At 42.3% G+C, this 18,919-nt stretch overlaps 1 protein-coding gene across 1 annotated transcript in view; it reads right to left on the bottom strand.

The window, feature by feature from the left end:
- Positions 1-9,897: 9,897 nt before the first annotated feature.
- The window catches only part of LOC103075703 (protein FAM13A), a 93,669-nt gene continuing 84,647 nt past the window's right edge, over positions 9,898-18,919 (bottom strand). Inside the window, exons 14-16 of the mRNA XM_007450669.1 lie at positions 13,940-14,136; positions 13,253-13,354; positions 9,898-10,024 (exon numbers count right to left, since the gene is read on the bottom strand). Of these exons, the coding sequence (XP_007450731.1) occupies positions 9,898-10,024; positions 13,253-13,354; positions 13,940-14,136 (426 nt within the window). The remainder of the gene's footprint in view (positions 10,025-13,252; positions 13,355-13,939; positions 14,137-18,919) is intronic.

Raw genomic sequence — 18,919 nt, 5'->3', positions numbered from 1 at the left:
GCTTCCTGACATCGGTCTTTGCGATGATTTTTCAATTTAACACCAAAAGCTCTAGCAACAAAGACAAGACTTGATAAGTGGGATTATATCAAACTAAAATAGCTTTTGCACAACAAAAGAAACAACCAACAAATAAAAATGCAAACTATGGAATGGAAGAAAATATTTGCAAACCATATATCTGATAAGGAGTTAATATCCAAAATATGTAAATAACTCATACAACTCAATAGCAAAAATAACCAAACAATTTGATTTTAAAATAGGCAGGAGAACTCAATAAATACATTTTCAAATAAGACATACAAATGGCCAACAGGTACATGAAGAGGTACTTGGCATCACTAAACACCAGGGAAATGCAAATCAAAACCACAAGGAGATACTCATCTCACACCTGTTAGAATGGCTATTATCAAAAAGACAAAAGATACGTGTTGGTGAAGATGTGGAGAAAAGGGAACCCTTGTGCATTGTTGGTAGGAATGTAAATTGGTATAGCCACTACGGAAAACATTATGAAGTTTCCTTAGAAAAATAAAAATAGAACTATCGTACGATCCAGCAATGCCACTTCTGGGTATATATCCAAAGGAAATATAAACAGGATCTTGAAGAGATGTCTGCACCCCCATGTTCACTGAAGCATTATTTACAATAGCCAAGATATGGAAACAATGGGTCTGTCAAAGGATGAATGGATAAAGAAACTGTGGTGTATATATACCATGGAATATTATTCATAAGAAAGAAGGAAGTTTTGCTATTTGTGACAACATGGGTGGACCTTGAAAGTATTATGCTAATTAAGTCAGAGAAAGACCAATACTGTATGATCTCACTTATATGTGAAATCTAAAAAGCCTAACTCATAGAAACAGAGTAGAATGGTAGTTACCAGGGGCTGGGGAGTGGGGAAAACGGGGAGATGTTGGTCAAAGGATACAAACTTCCAGTGATAAGATGAATACATTCTGGGCATCTAATTAACAGCATGGTGATTACAGTTAATAATACTGTACTATATACTTGAATGTTGCTAATAGAGTAGATCTTAAATGTTCTAACTACAAAAAAGGATGATAATTATGTAATATGGGGTTAGCTAATGCTATGATGGTAATTGCTTTACAATATATTAGTGGTTCAAATCAACCTGTTGTAGACCTTACACAATGTCAATCATATCTCAATAAAACCGGACAAAATAAAGGAAAAAACAGCCAAATCACTGTTAACTGGATGATGGAGAGAAAGGTGGAATGAAGGAGGGCATACAACAGAACGTCAAAACAGATTTGAGGTGCAGCCCAATGAATACAATGCTTTGTGTTAGGGTCAAGCACAGAAGAGGAAGTATATAAAATCAAGGCTAATATGCAGAATTTTTATCATTTCCTCTCAAAAAGAAATGTAAGCGTTGGTTGTCTCCAGTTTTCTTTGGCTCTTAAAAATGGAGCCAAGCATATTTCAAAACATTTGTTAAGTCTCTAGAATATCTAAGAACATGATGCCCGTGTTGCCTTTGTACTACTTAGCTGGGGTTGCTTGAGTTACGAGTCTTCTGGTTTGTGAATGTCTTCATTTTTAAGAGATGTCTTCGTGGAGCATTGATAGGCGCATTGGCAGCCTCCACCTGCAGACTTATCTTGGGGAACAGTATCTCACAAAGCTGAGGAGGAGCCTGTGATAAGGAAGACAGTAGGTCCTCATGTCTTCAGAAGAGGTGAAAACTCTCCTGCATATTAGATCAAGGAAATTCTCCGGTTGGATATGACACAGAAGCTACCACCACGCCTTTCCAACCCAGGTAAGGAGGGATTGGTTAACCTCCCTCGTGGAGTGAGAAACAGGGATATGCAACAGAATAGGTACGGGAGGAAGTGTCCACCCCATTGTGGGCAGATTCTCTGCATCTGTATTAATAACAGCTTCTCCCACGGATTAGCTGATCCAGGCTTTAGTGTTTTATTTCCTTCTAAAAGTAACGGAGTGTGTACTCCTGAGTTATGTGTGGCATGGAGAAAATTAGTTCAGATGTCAGCATGTTTTTTTTCTTCCAAGAGTGGCTGGATGCTTGGCAGGGTGCACAATCATATGGTCTACAGATCTTTTAAAAGCTGATTTTCCTGGGCCTAACCCCGGGGGAACTGGATACAACCTCTGGTTATTATTGATTCAGTTCCCATTGGTGTTGAACTTCCTGAGAAATTAAATAAGATCTAAAACTCACACACATACACTCCTCAGGTGAAGGGGAACTCTAAACCAGATTAGTTTCACGGTCACCTTTTTTTTTAGGATTAGGAGAAAAAGCAAGCCAAAGAGCAGATTTGGAAATAACCCCAATGCCTACAGTGTCATAAGAGGCCCGGGGCTCTTGAGAGCAAAGGTCAATAGCAAGTGCCAACTAGGTACTGGCTCGTGGTCCCAGAGGGACCGGCCTGCCACTGCCAAAGGCTTCTTGTTGTTAAAAACGTGTCTCCTGACCTTTCGTGCCTGGGATCTCCCAGGAGCTCAGATGCTGGTGTAGCAGACTCAAGGACTCTCAAGTTCAAGTTTGGCAGACCGTTCCGAGAAGAGACCTGGAGTTGCTGAATTTATGAGGTAATGGGGGGCAGGGCCTCATTCAATGAGAGTGGAAAGTCACTTGAACCCAAAGCTTGCTCTGCTGCTGGCCCGAGCAGTGGCACCCCGACTTTGCCCCCCTGGTGCTGATGAGGGAGTGGAGGATGACCCCAGGCCCCCTCCCAGTCTCAGCCTTGTCCACGGGCTTGGTGAAACATAGGACGTTAATGACGGGCTTTGCCGAAATCAGAGCAGCTCTTCTCCCTGGGGTACGCTTCATTTTTAGTTGTTTAAAAATACAGCCTGAGGGCTTCCCTGGTGGCGCAGTGGTTGAGGGTCCACCTGCCGATGCAGGGGACACGGGTTCAAGCCCCGGTCCGGGAAGATCCCACATGTCGCGGAGCAACTAAGCCCGTGCACCACAACTACTGAGCCCGCGCTCTATAGCTCGCGGACCACAGCTACTGAGCACACGTGCCACAACTACTGAAGCCCGCGTGCCTAGAGCCCGTGCTCTGCAACAAGAGAAGCCGCCGCGATGAGAAGCCCGCACACGGCAACGAAGAGTAGCCCCCGCTCGCCACAACTAGTGAAAGCCCGCACACAGCAACGAAGACCAAACAGCCAAAACTAAATAAATTTATTAAAAAAATTAAGAAAAAAGTAAAATAGATAAACAAGGACCTACTATCTACATAGGGAACTATATTCAATATCTTGCAATAACCTATAATGGAAAAGAATCTGAAAAAGAATTATATATATATATATATATATATATATATATATATATATAAAACTGAATCACTTTGCTATACACCTAAAACATTATAAATCAACTATACTTCAGTTAAAAAAAGTAACAGTTACAGAAAAATAACAATATCTCAAAATATCTTACCAAGAAGTACTCAACGCTGTAGAACCAGAAGCATGACAAGGATTTCTCAGCATCTTTGAATTGCTTTTGAGAAATGAAAGGAAGATTCAAACGTGTGGAAGATATGAGTTTCAGAATTCTCAGGAACATATGATTTATACACACAAAGGCTCGGCTGAGACATGGAAGTCCAGAGGTCTCGGATTTGGTGCTTGCGTTTTGCACTGGGCCGCGTTCCCCGGAAGATGCTGCACAACTCGGATCCACCCTGTGGTACGAGCCTTGTTGATGGAGAGGAGCAGTGAGAAGCAAGCTGTCCACAAGCCCAGCTCCTGCCAAACCCCACTTGTCGGCCTGCCAGCCAGCATTCTGAAAATGCATTTGGGAATTTCTGCTTTCAGCTTTTATTGAATATGAAATCCAACTGTGTATTTATAGCCTGGATAAGCTGACCCAGCTTAGGGATAACCCTGATACATTTTGTCTTACAAGATTCAGAATCCATTTCTAGAGGGGGTAATAATGAGGCCATTGAAAGGAGTGACGAGGACTGTCCTCTCCCAACCTTCCCCAGTCCATCCCTGTCCTGAAATTCCCATTCAGTTCGTCCATGGTGCTGCAAACTGATAGAGTAGGAGCAAAACCATTTCCAGGGGAGTCGGGGAGGCCGTCTGGAGGGCCATCAGGCTTTTAAACAGGCTGTAGAAGCTGGTGTACTTGGGCCAGCATCACTTTCTGGTCACTAAGAGGGGCGACAGCAAAACAGGACTTAAGAAAATGAAGGGTCGCTATATACTGCTTGCCACTTCTGCCTCAGTTTTATTACTTTGGACCCAGTGTTTCAAAAAGTCAGTTACTCAGGCGAGCTTCAGTGTTTTTTTTTAATTTGTTTATTCCATTTATTTTATTTTTGGCTGTGTTGGGTCCTCGTTGCTGCACGTGGGCTTTTCTCCAGTTACTGCAAGCAGGGGCTACTCTTCCCTGTGGCGCGTGGGCTTCTCCATGCAGTGGCGCCTCCCATTGCGGAGCACGGGCTCTAGGCGCGTGGGCCTCAGTAGCTGTAGCACTCAGGCTCAGTAGTTGTGGCTCGCGGGCTCAGTAGTTGTGGCTTGCGGCTCCAGATCGCAGGCTCAGTAGTTGGGGCGCACGGGCTTTGTTGCTCCGCGGCATGTGGGATCTCCCTGGACCAGGGCTCAAACCCATGTCCCCTGCATTGGTAGGCGGATTCTCAGCCATTGCGCCACCGGGGAAGCCCGAGCTTCAGTTCTGACAGAACGCCAGGCCACTGTGCCGTCAGCAGTGCTGCGTCTTCGTGCTCCGAAGTCAGACATCTTAGTTCAAATCCTGGTATCAGTACTGGGACAGGGTCCTTGCTCCAAGCCTTAATTTTTTTTTTTAAATTTCAGGTTTAGTATACTTTGAATGTGTACTTGAGTCACTTCAGTCAGGTGTCTGTAACACATGCAGCTTAAAGAACACCTGTGGGCCTAACCTCCACCGACCACCAGCTACTCACCTCACACGACTGCAACGTGCCTTTTCTTCCGTGTCACAGTTTTCTGGTGGCCTCATTAGCTTCAGAGTAGTGAGTGGTTCACATATTTGCCTGTGATGGCCTCCGAGACTTTGGAAATGTACTTAAAACAGTTGTTTTTCTTAATGCCTTTCTTTCTGCACCCCTCCAGCCCCTTCCATGAATTGCTTCAAAGGCAGCTGAGCAGAGAGCACAAGCCTGTTTTCCTACTGACCATCACGGGCATGTCTAGCTTGCACCCAGTTTGCTTCACCTTCCAGTGCCCTCCCTGGAGACAGAATAACAAATCTTAATCCTCAGGAGGCTTCTGAGGAGCTCAGGGGAGCAGCGTGATTCCTTACACAGGGAAAGGTCAGACCCCACAGAGGGTTCAGTCACACGTTCCTGACGCTGTCAAAAAATTCAGAACATTCACAATTAAAAATATTTTATTTATGTTCATACAAAATACAGTCATGTACAAAAATGTACATAACATATTTTCATTCAGTTTACATTTTAAAAAAGGAACAACTGTAATTTCAAATACTTTCTGCTTACATGTCATGTAAACATTGTTCTGGGCCCACGTTATTTACTAAAATTGCATCCACTCTCGGAGATTTTCATGATCGTATAGGTGCTTTCAGATTGAGAGTTAGATCTGCCGAATCAACTTCTCAAGCTGCGCACATGGCCACGACTGGCTGGATTCCAGACAAAATGAGATCCTCTAGAGACATACCTGCACTTTCATAGCAATATGAAGTTGTAGGTATACAGATTTCAGTTTAATACACATCTGTGTGTACCTGCAATTGACCTCAGCTTATCCACATACATCTGTTATGAAGGATCATGGTGGAAGAGTGTGGATGCCCCAAGGGCGCGATCTCTACTCTGGAAAGTAGCTGATGCCACGGTGCAGCGGCTGACACGTAGATCACCGTCTTTTGGAGCTTGCTGTGTCAGCTGCCCTGTGAAGAGGTGCCAGTATGCACACGTTCAGTACCTACAGACTTGAAAACATGTTTAGCCTATCTTTTGACAAAATGTACTCTTCAGTAGATTTTGAGGGTCACGTGGGGAAAAAAAAAATGTAACGGAAGGGAATTAATCAAAGAAAAAGAAAGCACACTCTGGCTTCTGCTAAACCCATGGCCTTCCGAGGAAACACTGCTTTAACGTTTTAGCCCAGTTTTATCCCTCCCCATCGGTTTAACCAAGTGGGTACCACGAAAGAATACCACAGAGGTGCTGATCTGGGTGCAGAAACTACCACTCCCCACCTCGGGAGAAAACCCCCCAGGATGCAGTGTGTCAGGAAGACCCGTCTTGAAAGCAAAACCAATTTAGACTACAACCAGATTTTCACAAGGCAGTTAAAAGAGATTACGGCGTTCGGCTATAAATATATCATCAAAGGTAGTGAGGTATATAGCCTTAAGAAATATACCCTTAAGAAAGATGGCATCTTCATGATCAGATTAAGAATCTCTTAAAAAATTCATCAGCAAACTTTAAAGTTTGATTTTCCTTATAAATCTGTGATCAGTTCTGGATACAGGGCTCAATTCTGTCTACTGAGAATTAGGCAGTCCCAGAAGGAACCAACTTAACTGGCACCATGGCTGCCCTTTGATTCTGATAAGAAACTTAATAGTCACCTTATGAGGAATTCTGAGCTCAACCACATTAGTTCTAAGCTCAGCCCTTAGGAGGCGCCAAGATTGCTGGCCTCAGTGCATCTCACTGCCATATTTATGACACAAGCACAACCCTGAGGCACTTGTCCTGGGCTAGAAATGACACACCTGGGAGCAGGCACACCCTATAACAGGCTCTTCTGCCACCACGCAGGTGTTGCATCAGGATGAGAGAAAGCAAAAATCACACTGATGTTACATATAGAGGCATTGCTGATCCCTGCCTTGCCAATGAATAATAATCTTTTGACTTCAAACCAGCAACGAAAGCAATCTACTTATTAGCTCACAGTAAATTATAGCTAGCAATTAAAAAAAATAGTTCTCCAGTCTGAAATGTGATGTGTTCTTTCATGGGACTTTTCCCTGAATCGGAGATCACTGAGATTGTGCAGACTTTCTTCTACCAGCACCAAGACAAACTTCGGCTGTCCTGAAAAACTTCTCAGCACGTCCTTATCCTAAACCTTGCACATGCCTGTCTAAAAAGTAAAATACAAACTCAATGCTTCAAAGATGAAATGCAGTAATGATAACATACTTAATATAAATATCTATTTCAAGGTTTGCTCCAGACTAAAACACAATAAAAAGCCAATGCTTGGGAAAATTACAAGCCTCTGCTATCTCTGATTCTTACGATCACGCAGCCAAGTTTATTCATGCTTTACTTGTACTTCTCATTGTTATTAAATAACCCTTGACATTTATTTTGTTGGCATGTGCTCATAAACACACACACGTTCCCCACAGAGCAAAGGAAAAACCGCAGTCCGGAGTATATTCTGTGTTAAGCCAATTAAGACACTACCTCTAGGGCCTTGAGACTCTGGGCTGCAAAAAACGGTTGCTATGGAAACAAATTCACCTCAGCATTTCTGGCAGAGCCAGAACCTATGGACTAACCTGTCTTCAGATAGAATCTCCTGTAAACAGGGCTTCCCTCCCTTAATTTGGGCACCATCCTAGGAAGCATATTATTATAAATTACAAAGGAAAACATGACATTCCATACACATTTTACTATAACTTGGTGTCTTCTTTTATTCAGTCATACAAATTTGAATGGGGATTCCTGAATAAATCTACTTAATTTACCTTTGGCAGAAACAATAGATTTCAAAACATTTAGTAGCTTCTCATTTATATAGCTTCTTCTCTTTTAAAGTTCTATAGCATATTAGTATTTTCAAAACAACACTCTTAGACAGATGTGCTTTGAAGGTTAACTGGTAATGATGTGATTTACATTATAGCTTATGTAAGAGATTACTTAAAAAGGACAAACTAGACATGTATTTCTTTTAAAAAATACAATTTTTGGTCATGTGAATGATTCATGTTCAGATTTCAAACATAGAAATGTCCGAAAGTGCATCATTTTATTTATAATATAACTCCTTGAAATTATAGCAGTCTGTAATGTAAACGGTAGGGCAAAGGATACCAAGCTATATATCTATATTGCAGGATTATGTCCCGTCTTTAAGTAAGTGGATTCAACCAGGGCACTTTCAACATACAGCTCATGCTCTTGGATGATTGGTTTTAAGAGCAAATTGAAAGGTATTCTTTTTCCCCTACTCCTGACTTAAACGATTTTCAACCGACAGAGAGCTGCTGCTTCGCTTCAACCATGGAAAATGCTGCTACAAATCCAATCTGACCAGACAGTTTCTCAAGAACCCACTTTGGAAACTGACAACTGATCAGGAAGGAGTTTTATCCTTGTTATTATTATTAAAGAAAACAAAATGGTACCCTTTGCTGGCCTGTTCATCCCGCAACATTATCTTCAAAAGGCAGAGCCTGCTGAAACACCTTCTCTTGGCAACCAGCGGCTGGTGGGCAGACACCTGTGCTCAACCTCACAGAGCAGAAACGTGGGCCAGGATGGGCAGGCAGAACCAGGACCCACTTTCCTCAGCGCAAACACAGAAAGTCAAAAAGTAACAACAAATCACAAGATAACGTCAGCACACTGGAGAGATGAATGATTTGGTGTCTTAAATTCCCTGGTCCCTCCAAAATGTCTAATATAGACAGTTTTGTGACACCATCTTTGAAAAAATTATAATCATAATTGGCTATACACCATTATTTTTTTTCTCTTTATACATGATCTTGAAAATAGTGTGATTTAGATTCTGCCTTAGGCTGCGCTCTCAGGGCTATACTTACCCTTCAGGAGATTTTTAGTGCAGGTTTACTTAAAAAAAAAGAAAAAAAAATTAAACTCTGGTAAGTACTCAGGAGGCTTAGAATACAGGCTCCTTGTCTCTCACGATCCTTTACACTTAAGCTAAGAATTAAGCAAGACCCCCAAATCGGCTGCTGGCCTCGCTTAGTGTTTGATGTTAAAATCTGAGGCTAGTAAGTGCAGTCAACGTTCAGCAAAGGATTCTCCAGGCTCTTCACCGCTGCCTAATTTAAAAATCAGCACAAATATTAGCTACGTCTCTACCCCCTCTGTCCTCTGCGGATGGTCCAGCCCTAGTCAGGGATCACAGTTCTCTACCAGCTGCGGATGTCGTGAAGAAAACACACGGTCAAATAGAGGACTGCACGGCCATTCTGGGCAGATGCAGCTTCCATCCACCTGAGAGCTGAAGGGGAAGCGATTCACACGGGTGGGGAAAGGCGCAGCTCTGTGGAAAGGTCACGAGGATGGTCGAGGCAGCAAATAGGGCTCCAGTGCAGGTTCCCACTTGACTGGGTCCAAAGAGAGCCCGTGCTCTCTTGGGCTGGGCCCATGCTCTCTTGGGCACCTGCATTGGACGTGCACAGCAAGTTCGCTCTACAGAGTGAAGTTCTGAGCTTGTTTTGGTCACAGTCCGACAGAGAACAGGCTATTTCTCAGTTATCCAGAGAAGAACAGTGTGTATCCTCTGTAGACGAGTGTGTCTCAATGTAGTGATTCGTCGCTGCCAGTTGTCAGCGAAGCTTCCGCTAACAGCGTCTGTGAGCGCTTGGGTGCACGGAGATCTCGACTTTCCCTTACACAACTCCTACACGGGGGCAGGTGGGCTCCTTCCATCTAGGCGGTTTCCAAGGCAGGCAGTGGAAACCGGAGACGATCCCAGTGGCCCGGAGGCAGAAGAGCTACTCTCTTTGTAGGTCCAGCTCCGAGGCTGCCTTCCAGTTTCTGCAGAGCTGCAATCTGCCAGGGGAGGTGGGGGGCACATTCACCCTGCATCCCCAGCCCCCTTGGCTCGGATAGGGCTGCCTCCTCACATGGACTTGGAATCAGTGTCTCTCTTGCTGATGAGCACCTCCAGCAGCCTCAGTTTTGCCTTGATGTGCTTGTATTCGTTGTATTCTTCAGCCATAGAGGTGCGGTCTTCCTTCTGGACGTTTCTGACGGAAACAAAGGGAAAAGGGGCTGGTGATCATGTGCTGTCTCTTCTAGAGGATACTGTTCCTCAGGTGAAGGATCACCACGTGGAAATTTGCAGTTTAGCACCCCATAGAATCAGTGTTGCCAAGCATCACTTGGTATCAAGACTGGAGCTGGGTTTAGACAAGCAGTGAAAGACAGTGTCCCCACAAGGCACCATGCAACTGCGTTTCAGAGTCAATCTGGCATCTTGAAGAATGATAGGAAAGACTAAGAAAAGTAGAAACTTTCTCTCTCTGCTGCTGCTACGTATGAATTCATACTACAAGTCTCCATACACTGAAGTCCTTTACTTACACTTAATGCTTTCTCACTCTTATATACTTCACCTAATGAACCATTAAATTTCTGATTAGTAATTGGTATACCCAGAATTTACAGGGTTTAAAAAAAAAAGTTAATACTCCTACTTACTATAAAAATGTCTTGGAATTCAGCAATTGGATCACAGAATACTAATAAACCTTTATAGTTTACTGAGTAATTTTATATGTATACTTTTTATGTGCACAAGTATTATACTTGAGAGCTGACTACAGGGTGAGCACCGTGCTAAGTACTCTGAATCCATGATCTAACACAACCCGCAGGAGAACCTGATGAAGTGCTGCCGTTACCCACATCCTCAACTGGTACTGCCCTGCTTCTCATCTCACTTGTAAATGCACATGTCAGACATTCAAATACCAGGCTTCCTTTACTTTTTTTTTTTTTTTTAATCTTCTCCTTGGATTGATCCCTTGATCATTATGTGGTGCCCTTCCTTGTCTCCTGTAACATTCTTTATTTTATATATATATTTTTTCGTTTTAACATCTTTATTGGAGTATAATTGCTTTACAATGGTATGTTAGTTTCAGCTTCACAACAAAATGAATCAGTTATATATATACATATGTTCTCATATCTCTTCCCGCTTGCATCTCCCTCCCTCCCACCCTCCTTATCCCACCCCTCTAGGTGCTCACAAAGCACCGAGCTGATCTCCCTGTGTTATGTGGCTGCTTCCCACTAGCTAGCTACCTTACGTTTGGTAGTGTGTATATGTCCATGCCTCTCTCTCGCTTTGTCACAGTTTACCCTTCCCCCTCCCCATATCCTCAAGTCCATTCTCTAGTAAGTCTGTGTCTTTATTCCTGTTTCACCCCTAGGTTCTTCATGACATTTTTTCCCCCCTAAATTCCATATATATGTGTTAGCATACGGTATTTGTCTCTCACAGCAAAAATGGGAAATGGGATAGCTTGGGGCTCATTTAATTTTGCTCAATGAACTGATTTTATTCCTGCTTTGCCTGCTCAAGGAAAGGACCCTGGAGGCTCCCAGGAGACGGCAGGGAAGGGAAAGGGGCATCTGACCCTGGCCCCAGATGTGCCTTTGAGGCTCTTCACTTGCCTCACGTACGAAGTGATGGAACCAGATTTTGTGAAATCTGAAGCCCCTGACAGTTCTAAACTTGTATGATGATTACTGATTCCCATCAACTGTATTTTCTGAAAACTTGTGAAGGTTACATAATTATAGGATATCTGTGCATAATGTGACTATAAACAAATGGGGAAAAAAATGAGTAGACAGACCAAAAGTATGTTTGGGAAGAAGACTGGAATGAAACACATCAAAACATTGATCCTTTGGCTTGTCTTTGGGTATTATTATCATTTTCGGTATTATTTCTTTTATCTATATTTTCTAAATATACTACAATTCATGGAGAAAGAAAAACAAATATTTAGGTATAAAAATTCATAAATCTTGGGCTTCCCTGGTGGCGCAGTGGTTGAGAGTCCGCCTGCCAATGCAGGGGACGCGGGTTTGTGCCCCGGTCTGGGAGGATCCCACATGCCGCGGAGCGGCTATGCCCGTGAGCCATGGCCACTAAGCCTGTGCGTCTGGAGCCTGTGCTCCGCAATGGGAGAGGCCACAACAGTGAGAGGCCCGCGTGCCGCAAAAAACAAAAACAAAAACAAAACATAAATCTTGAGAAAGTCATTATAGGACAGATCCAAATCAGAGATTCCCCAAAATAAATTTATACAATAACTGAAATAAACTGAAATATATAGTACATTTTTAATGCCTAAGTTCATCTTTATGGTACTTTTATTTCCCAATACTTTTGAGAAGTATAAAAGGAGACTTAAAGAGAAACTGTATTTACACTTTTTAAATAATTTAGATTAAAATAAAACATTTTAAAATGATTAAACTTAACTCCAACGTGAGAGATGGAGCTCTATTCCCTGCTCTAACCTGGTCTCATGCTGTGACTTGAGTCGGACACTCTGTGCGTGGTCACTTGCTAACGGGAGAGACTATCCGTCAGCATGGCGCTCTACGATGATGATTACAGTATGTCTTAAAACGCACTGATGGGGGCTTCCCTGGTGGCACAGTGGTTAAGAATCCGCCTGCCAATGCAGGGGACATGGGTTTGAGCCCTGGTCCGGGAAGATCCCACATGCCGCGGAGCAGCTAAGCCTGTGCGCCACAACTACTGAGCCTGCGAGCCACAACTATTGAAGCCTGCGTGCCTAGAGCCTGTGCTCCGCAACAAGAGAAGCCACCGCAATGAGAAGCCCTCACGCAGCAACGAATAACCAACGCAGCCAAAAATAAGTAAGTAAAATTTATTTAAAAAATAAAAAGAATGTTAGGTGATAAAATGTATTTTAAAAAAAACAACAAAAACCTCACTGGTGAAAGGCACTCTATCAGTCAGGAGGGCTTCTTGTTTCTTGTGTATTTCTCATTTGACTTGACGACTGTGCTTTTAAAATGAGCCTACAAACCAGCAAGACCTAGAGTACCCCTTTCCTTATTTCTCCTTCCAGTTTATTAAGATTAAAAAAAAACAGAAACAGAAATCAAAACCAGTGCTGTCCACTAGAAACTTAGCTTTAAGCTGCTCATTTTAGATTAGAATTTGATATGACAGGTGAGTTTTGTAAATGTTGGCTGAATCTGTATCGGTCTTGGATATCATCCAAGGATCACTTCTTCCTGAAGGGCCACCAAACCTCCCCATTTCCAGTAAGCCTCAAAGGGGCCCTGGGCACAAAACCAAGGGCCAGGTTACAGGAAAGCTGTAGGGTGGCTCCCGCATGGGAGGCTTTGCACAGATGTGACACAGAAAAAAGAGGGCTGTGTGTGAGGTGGGGGAGGGGGAGGACAACACACGCACTTACCTTCCATTTTGTCTGAAAAAATTGTCTTCAAAATCACGAAGTTTCTTTCGAACCCTTTTCTTTTCTTCTCTCATTTCCTGAAGGTGTTCCAAGAGTTCTGGTCTAAGAGGGGCAGAAGTATTTCAAGAAAATTGAGTTAAATCTGAATAGTTGTAAACGTAAGGAATGTGCAACTCGATAGGAGTTGTGGAGAAAGGGAAAAGCATATAAATGCAGGAACTGTGCAAGGAGCTGAGGGTCACCAGAAATGGATGTTTTCCATCCCCTGGAAGCCAAAGCACACTGACGACAGATACGGCTTCTGGGGCTCCTGCGAGGCTCCTGCTACTTATGAATTCCTCGGGCTTGTGAACTCCCATGGCGCTTTGTCATATTTTGCTTAGAAAGAAAGAGATGACATCTGTGCTCGGTATGTATTAAATGGCGAGCTGTGGCACAATGCCATTACAGAGACCTTGCGATTGTTTAAGCAAGATCTCAGATGCTCCCTCAGATAACACGGGATGAAGCATATAGAAACACTGAGCCAGAAGTTAAACAAACAAGCAAACCCTGTTTTACCTACATAGATGCACCCTAGGCAAGTCACTTAGGTTTTGGCAGCCAATTTAAGTACAAAGGCTAAAATAATATTTCAGAAAATTATTTTCATCACAACATTCCAATACCGCCACCAAAACAACATACATTGAAGCAGCATGGAGATTTGAAAGTCCGGTATCCTGGCTGCATTTTGATGGTATTTTATCATCCATCGGGGAAATAAAGCCGTCAGTGACATCTTCAAATTGGTCCAGAAAGCAACGTGCACTGAAATCGGTTTTCAGGGTGATGGTGAACTCTGGCTTTGTGCTGCTATCGTCTTCTGAACCCTCGTCTTCTTCCTGGAGATACACAGCAACCCCAATAAAAATTGGGTCACTTTTTCGGGCCCTCTTTCATTACAGGTATCACTTCACGATCACTTAATTATCCAGACCCCCATACAGTTTCTTCTATGTAGCTACATTTAGCAACACACGTGTACATGACGGATATGTTATTGAATATCTACATGTACACAGTAAATAACACAAACACTAAACACAGCTACTCAATAGGGAAAAAAATCTGTAAAAAAAAATTAGTATATAGCACAATTAACAGCTGTCAAGGCCGAGGGTAGGAAGGAATCATTATCACAATGTATACCCTAAATCAAAAGAAGTAAATGAATCTAAACATTCTCAGCTCTGTGACAATACCTAAAAAAAATCCACCACCAGAAATCAGTGCTTTAAAGATTCTATTAGTTATGTGTCCCAGAAGTTTTTTAACCTGTGAAGACTTTTCAGAAATTCAACAATATGGCCTTTCTATTTAAAAGTTGAGATTATGAAATATTTGTGGTTGCTTGATGCACAAAATTTTAGGAAACTTTTGAGAAGATCAAAACATTTATCTTTCCATGATCAGAATCATAAAACTTCTGTTTTTTCAAAGAGTTTCCAAGGACCACAGCTGTATTTTTCAGCATTCAAGATTCTAAGAAAAGTGTGATATTCTCTGCCTTGATAAAAATGCAATTAGAAAAATGAGGTCAACTTATTTTTCTAAGAGAATGTCTTAGTGCCAATTTAAAGCTATGTGCTTCTAAGGAATGATATCAGAGTCTGAAAGAAAGATTTTAAAAGAAGTAATTTACTGCCAAAATGTACAGTCAGACCAGAAAAGAATATCCTAATATCTTGAGAAATTAAAAAATTGGTTAGGCGTTCAGCTACATGAACAACAGGATTATAACATCAGTTGTTAGTTCAACCAAGTGGCTTCAGGGCCAGTGCAGTCAATGGCTCTCAGGAGGCAGGAGGAACCACTGCTCACAGGTAAAATACAGGATTCAAACTGTCTGTGGTGGATTTTCTTACCATAAAGTTTGGTATGTTTATAATGGTGCCTCTGAAGAGAAATAATGTGAATAAAGAAACAAACAAATAGGCAAAACAAAAGGACTATTACATAACTACAATGAAACTACTGTTACAAAGGCATGAAGGTCAAGTTGGCAAAAAAACTAGGTGACCTTTCCAGATTCTTTTTGCTGGGACTTCAGATCTTCTATCTCTTTTCTTGATCCATGGAAGTAAAAGCTTCATTATTAATTTTTAAAAAATTAAAACCACTTTTAAATTCACAGAGGAAAAGTGGCTTTTAAATCAATAGTTTAAAAGTTTCTCTTTTTTATAAGATGAAGTGGCAAGTCCCATCTACATCATTTACATAAGAATTGACATAATGCGTGTTGAGTACCTGAGCAGGTACACCGGGCACACAGGCAGAGCTACTCAGCCTCTGCCCACCTCCCCTTCCTGGATGAGGAGACCAGGTGGGACCACCTGACTATAAACTCCATGGAGGGATGGATTTGGGCCTCTCTGTTCACTGGTGTTCCCGGAGCTCAGCCAATGCCTGCCTACATTAGGTGTTCAATAAATGTCTCTTAGTCCAGTAATTCAGCTTTAAAAGAGAAACACAAATGACTATTAAGAGGTTATTAAAGCCCGAGATAGAAAGAAATGAAGTTAGGGGTCTAAGCCTTATCAATTATATCCCAAGGTCCTGAGAGAACTTCAGAACGGGAGGCTGTGTCTTGCACATCCTGAGAACTCAGTGTTTTTGAAGACGAAGCTGAACAAAGCTGTTCTCAGTAAGCTGTGAAAAACATAGGGAAAAAGAAACAGCAAAACAGATCTTCAAATTGTAAGACCATCAGGTTGCTGTGGATACTGAGTAGCTTCTAGAAGGAATCAATATCCAGATAACACATGAGCAACTGAAAAAGAATCCGTGATCAACGGTGACTAGCACTGGCTTCTTGTACACAAATCAGAAAAACTAACCATTTTCTTCTTTTTTGATAGGATTGGCGTAATATCTGGATTTCAGTAAAGAATGAGGCAGGCTGATTTGTGAACGGAAAGCTGGCTGTGAACATTTATGCAGAGTGCAGCTGCAGTGCTGAGGTGAATCTGCAGGGGAGCCTCTAGCAGGCTCTTTACCTGACCCATCCTTACTCAATATCTAGCAGTCACTTGGATAAGGCGCCAAAGATATTCACAAAATGCGTAGATAACACAGTGGGTAGGGATATCTGGGTGTGCTGGAATATAAAGTCTAGATGTAATCTATTTCATAAGGCTAGCAAAGAAGTATGAAAAGTAACAAACTGGAAAAATTCAAGGTCCTATAATTAGATTAGGAAAAAAAAAAAGTGGACACACAGACACTAAGCAATCCTTGGAAAAGGAAGCTGGGGGTTGCATAAATCAACAGTTAGGCAGGGCGACAAGCCGTGGTTCTCAGCTGGGGGGCAGGTTTGCCCCCTAGGGGACCTTTGGCAATGTCTGAAGGCATTTTTGGTCGTCACACTGGGGAGGGATGGTCGTACTGCACTACTTGCACCCAGTGGGTGGAGGCCAGTCCTCCACAGCAAAGAGTTACCTGGCCCAAATGTCTGCAGTGCTGAGGTTGAGAAATCCTGCCTTAGAAAGACTAAGAGGAACTTACAGCACATTGACAGTCACGTAGGCACAGACTTCGAGAACTGAAGGGCCTCGGTCATCTAGATCAAGGTCACGTCTAGTCCTTGGTCCACTGTCGGCCTGGTTAAACCACATCTAGAATAACGTTCAGTTCTGGGTATCAGTTTTTAAGAGGGATATAGAGAGACTGGTGTAGAGCGCAGAGCCACTGCACTGCTGGACAGTCCGGAGCCCGTATCACATGAGAAAAGAGTAAGAGGAACCTGGAGAAAAAATGTTCACAGGGTGTGGGTGGCAGTGGGCAGGGCAGGTGACTGTAAATACGCAAAGTGCTCTCAAGGAGAAAGCAGTATGCTCAGTCCATGCTGCTCCAGAGGCAAAACTAGGCCTGTAAGTAGAAAGTCATATACAATCATAACTATGAATACTATAATTTAATTATTTCATTAATTATATTTTATAGTTATTAAACTTATACATTCTAAAATTATATAATTACTATATTGTTTTAGATAATTTTTCAAATGATAAGCTATAAAACTAATAATATAAATTTTTAGCTCTTGTGGATGCTTAGCCCGTGTAACGAGCGACCTTACTCTCTTCATTGCTGTAGACGTCTCAAGTTTGAGGGTGGAATAACTTCTTAGGGACGGTGTCTCTATTTTGTCAGAGAAGTTTTAGAGGAAACTCTTACGTTGGATCAGAGAACGGACTAGATGATCTGTAGGATTTTGGGGGCTGGAAGTTCTAGGGCTTCAGACCTTGAGCTGGCTCTCTTTCACACACAGCTGGTGTCTTCCCATAAGCATTAAAAATCAGGGATGGTTTTCAAAGAAACCATTTAGATACGATCTTCTTATTCTGCGCACACACCAAATTCTAAATTATCACCGAACTTCTGAGAATTAGTACAGTCCAAATACATGCTGATAAACCTGGCCAACTGGGACAAAATGAACTAAAAGACAACACCATTTGTGAGAGCAATGTAATAACTGCAAAATTACCTGAAATTCTGATCATCGTGAGGGCCAGTGGCCAAACCATAATTGTGAAAAAAATAAACTAAGCTAAAGGATAAGATTTGGAGGAACAACTTTTAAAAAGAGCATCCTTCCTGTATCTTCCATTCGTTTCATGAGGCAATTATCAAGTGTCATATTTCAGATGTGTTTAAGAACACATTTTTATCTAGGAATAGTTTTAGCGCACGCTTCTAAGAGAAATATGCTAATTTTCATGCACACACTTGCCCAGATTGCTTCAATTACGGTGTTTTAATTCTTGTGTGAAATTACCAGCTAGATAAAATTTGTCTTCTTTCATCAACATCGAGTCTTATTGTAAGAAAATAGCTCCAATTTTGAAGATACAGTGTAGCATATTTGCCTAAATTTCACATCTACAGCATTTTTAAGAAGCAAGTTCTGTTTAAACAATATGAATAGTGAGCACGATAACTGCCTAACACCTTACAGTGAGGTCTATGAAATAGTTAAGAGCCTTGGGAGGTAAGAAAAGGAAGAGAGGGAAGAGGAGAGACGGCTTTGTAGCTGCCGGTTCCTTACCTCAGTTACAGTGGAGACAGTCAGGCAAGAAAATGGAGCAGCTCTCAACTGGTGTCCCTCCGTGGGACCGAGGCCCCCATATTTTGAAATAATCATTCCTAACTACAGTAAATAAATGACACCCCAGGCTCGGGGTTGCCACAGGAATATGACAGGTGAAACTCTTAACACTCACTTCCACGTGGGGTTTTACTCCCGCTTCTGACTTAACTGCTAAATGACAATCATCGATTTTTTTAAAAGACTGACTTTGACTTTTCATTTCTTGAGCCCTGTACAAGGCAGTCAGTGTGTTCAGTTGTCCAGAAACAAAAATATGAAAGAGGCTGATCCTAGTCTAGGCCAGTTAGGTCCCTACAGATCTATGGGCACAGATGGTTCCTCCCATTTCAGCAAAAGTAGCCACCAAGGACAAGGATCATCTGTACAAAATCCATGATTACTACTAGTGGAAAAAATCAGAGCGCATGTTCTAGTGACTGCTGGTCACAGCACTACATTCACAGATCAAGAACACATTATAGGGCTTCCCTGGTGGCGCAGTGGTTGGGAGTCCGCCTGCCAGTGCAGGGGAC

Source organism: Lipotes vexillifer, unplaced genomic scaffold (assembly GCF_000442215.2).
Source record: "Lipotes vexillifer unplaced genomic scaffold, Lipotes_vexillifer_v1.1 scaffold34, whole genome shotgun sequence".
Lineage (NCBI taxonomy): Eukaryota > Metazoa > Chordata > Mammalia > Artiodactyla > Lipotidae > Lipotes > Lipotes vexillifer.
This window is presented reverse-complemented; position numbering and strand designations above follow the sequence as displayed.